Source organism: Hippopotamus amphibius, chromosome 1, assembly GCF_030028045.1.
Source record: "Hippopotamus amphibius kiboko isolate mHipAmp2 chromosome 1, mHipAmp2.hap2, whole genome shotgun sequence".
Classification (NCBI taxonomy): domain Eukaryota; kingdom Metazoa; phylum Chordata; class Mammalia; order Artiodactyla; family Hippopotamidae; genus Hippopotamus; species Hippopotamus amphibius.
Window position 1 is genome coordinate 41,522,315 of NC_080186.1, and position 2,560 is coordinate 41,524,874.

Here is a 2,560-nt window from a genome sequence, read left to right on the forward strand (position 1 = left end):
CAAATATTTTCTCCCATTCTGAGGGTTGTCTTTTCATCTTGCTTATAGTTTCATTTTCTGTGCAGAAGCTTTGAAGTTTCATTAGGTCCCACTTATTTATTTTGTTTTTATTTCCATTACTCTAGGGGGTGGATCAAAAAAGATCCCGCTGTGATTTATGTCAAAGAGCGTTCTTCCTCAACATAGCTTTCTTTTTTCAACTTTTAAAATTTTCATTAACAAAAAATTGCTAATGTCAGTGAGTCTCCTGAAACCATTTCACATGGCTCAGTGATTGATTGATTGATTCAGTGAACATTTGTTAAGTGTCCATTATGGGCCAGGCCCAGTTGTAGGTGCTTGGGATACATCAGTAAACAAAACTCAAATATCAGTAGGAGTAAAAGTTGAGATAGAAATTTAAAATACCCATAATAAACATGCACATTATGTGCATGTTAAAAGATTATAAAAATAATAGAGTAGGATAAAGGGGATCAGGAGCTTGGGCAGGGGCTTGCAATTTTGAATAGGGTAAGCCTCATTGAGAAGGTGACATTTGAGCAAACTTGATGGAGACCAAGAAGTTAGCCATGTGGCTATCTGTGGAAAAAGCAGAGGGAATAGCCTGAAGGAAAGCCCTAAGGCAGGAGTGTAACTTGAGTGGTTCAAGGAACAGCAAGGAGATCAGTATGGCTAAAGAGGAGTGAATAAGAAGGGAAAAGATTATAAATTGGATTATAAGGTTTGTATGCAGAATAAACTTTGTCATAGTTCATCATCCACTGATGAGTAGATAGTGCTTATTAACTTATATTCTAAACACTTGGCAGGTACTCTGCAAATGCTTGTTGAATGTTTCTTTGGCAAATGAATTGATGCTTATAAGAACTGGTCCTGAACCACAGTAGAAAGTGGAATAGGCCTCTAGAATTGTTGCTAATTCTGTTTCTGGCAAACGTTAGAATTGAAGCTGGGAAAAAGGAAGGGCAGAAAAATAACGTGGAGATGCTGATGTGTAGGTGTCTGAGTCCTGTCTGACCATTGTCACGCTGACCTCAATAGGGAATTAATTTTTTCACTTAGCCTTAAGCATTTGGTACTGAACAGTTCCTTTTCAGTTTGATTTTTTTTGTCTTCAAGACCTGAACTTTTGGGGCTTCCAGGCCGGTTGGGCGGGTGCGGAGGGCGAGCTGGGCCCGGGCCGGGTCCGAGAGCCCGGCGGGGACCATGGAGGGGCTGCGGCGGGGCCTGTCGCGCTGGAAGCGCTACCACATCAAGGTGCACCTGGCGGACGAGGCGCTGCTGCCGCTCACGGTGCGGCCGCGGGACACGCTCAGAGACCTGCGCGCCCAGCTCGTGGGCCAGGGCGTGAGCTCCTGGAAGCGGACCTTCTACTACAACGCGCGTCGGCTGGACGACCACCAGACGGTGCGCGATGCGCACCTGCAGGGCGGCTCGGTGCTGCTGCTCGTCAGCGACCCCAGGTAATCTGGGTTGGAGGATGTGAAGCCATGACCAAGGGGACCAGAGATGCTAGCTGAAGGAGCAGGCTGGGGTGGGGGTGGGGGAGCATCTCCCAGGAGCCTTGACCTCACTCTGGGGCACTGAGGACAGCATGGTGACCAGGATACCCAGCTGTTTATCCTCATGGGGCTTGAGGTTCAGCAGAAGAGACAGAAGCTGCAGAGCAGGGGGCCGCTCCTTAGGGTCCTGGAAACTCCTTCTCTGCGCTCGGCCCACAGTCCTCTTCTGAATGACCTTGAGTGGTCCTTGTCCCTCTCTGAGCCTCAGTTTCCCCACCTACCCAAGGAGGGAGGTGTTTAAGGTGGCTGGGCAAGAAGCTGCTTGCATGGCCTAGGCTATTTCTTGGCAGAGAAATCCTGACTCTTCCTCCCACCTGAGTGAGTTTGAAAGAATCCTCTGAGGGGAAAACAAACAGTTGTAAGAAAAAAGAAAACAAAAAATCAGAGTCGCCTGTCCAGGCTGCTGTCTGACTCACCTGGGGTGGAAGCAGCCCCAGATTATCAAAGAAACTTCCTGCCTCTTCCTCAGATGGTCCCTGGCTGTCCACTGAAGGCTGCTGGCCTCACCATGATGACTCCAGGCCTGGCACTGACCTCACACTTGTGCTCTGAGCTCCAGACCCACTTAACCCCTTGCTGGGTCCCACGTGGGAGAAACTCTTTCCAGCCACAGGGCTTTTGCATGTGCTGTATCTACATTTGGAGGACCCTCTACATTTGGAGGACCCTCTCCCCACCCATCACCTTTCATTCTCTGATTTGCAGGTTCAATGTCACTTCCTGGGGGAGGCTCTAAACAACCATGTTCCCTCAGTTTTTTTTAAACAAGAGACTTTTTTTAAATTAATTAATTAATTAAATTTATTTATTGGCTGCATTGGGTCTTCATCGCTGCACCTGGGCTTTCTCTAGTTGCTGAGAGCGGGGGCTACTCTTCACTGTGGTACACAGGCTCCTCATTGTAGCAGCTCCTCTTGTTGTGGAGCAGAGGTCCTAGGCGCATGGGCTTCAAGAGTTGCAGCACATGGGCTCAACAGGTGTAGCGCACAGGCTTA

The 2,560-nt window shown here is 48.4% G+C and overlaps 1 protein-coding gene across 1 annotated transcript; it reads left to right on the plus strand.

The window, feature by feature from the left end:
* The first annotated feature begins 1,209 nt into the window (after positions 1-1,209).
* LOC130854114 (ubiquitin domain-containing protein TINCR-like) lies at positions 1,210-1,470 on the plus strand. Its single transcript, XM_057736846.1, has one exon. It carries the CDS (start codon positions 1,210-1,212, stop codon positions 1,468-1,470), a length of 261 nt encoding a protein of 86 aa, XP_057592829.1.
* The last annotated feature ends 1,090 nt before the right edge of the window (positions 1,471-2,560 follow it).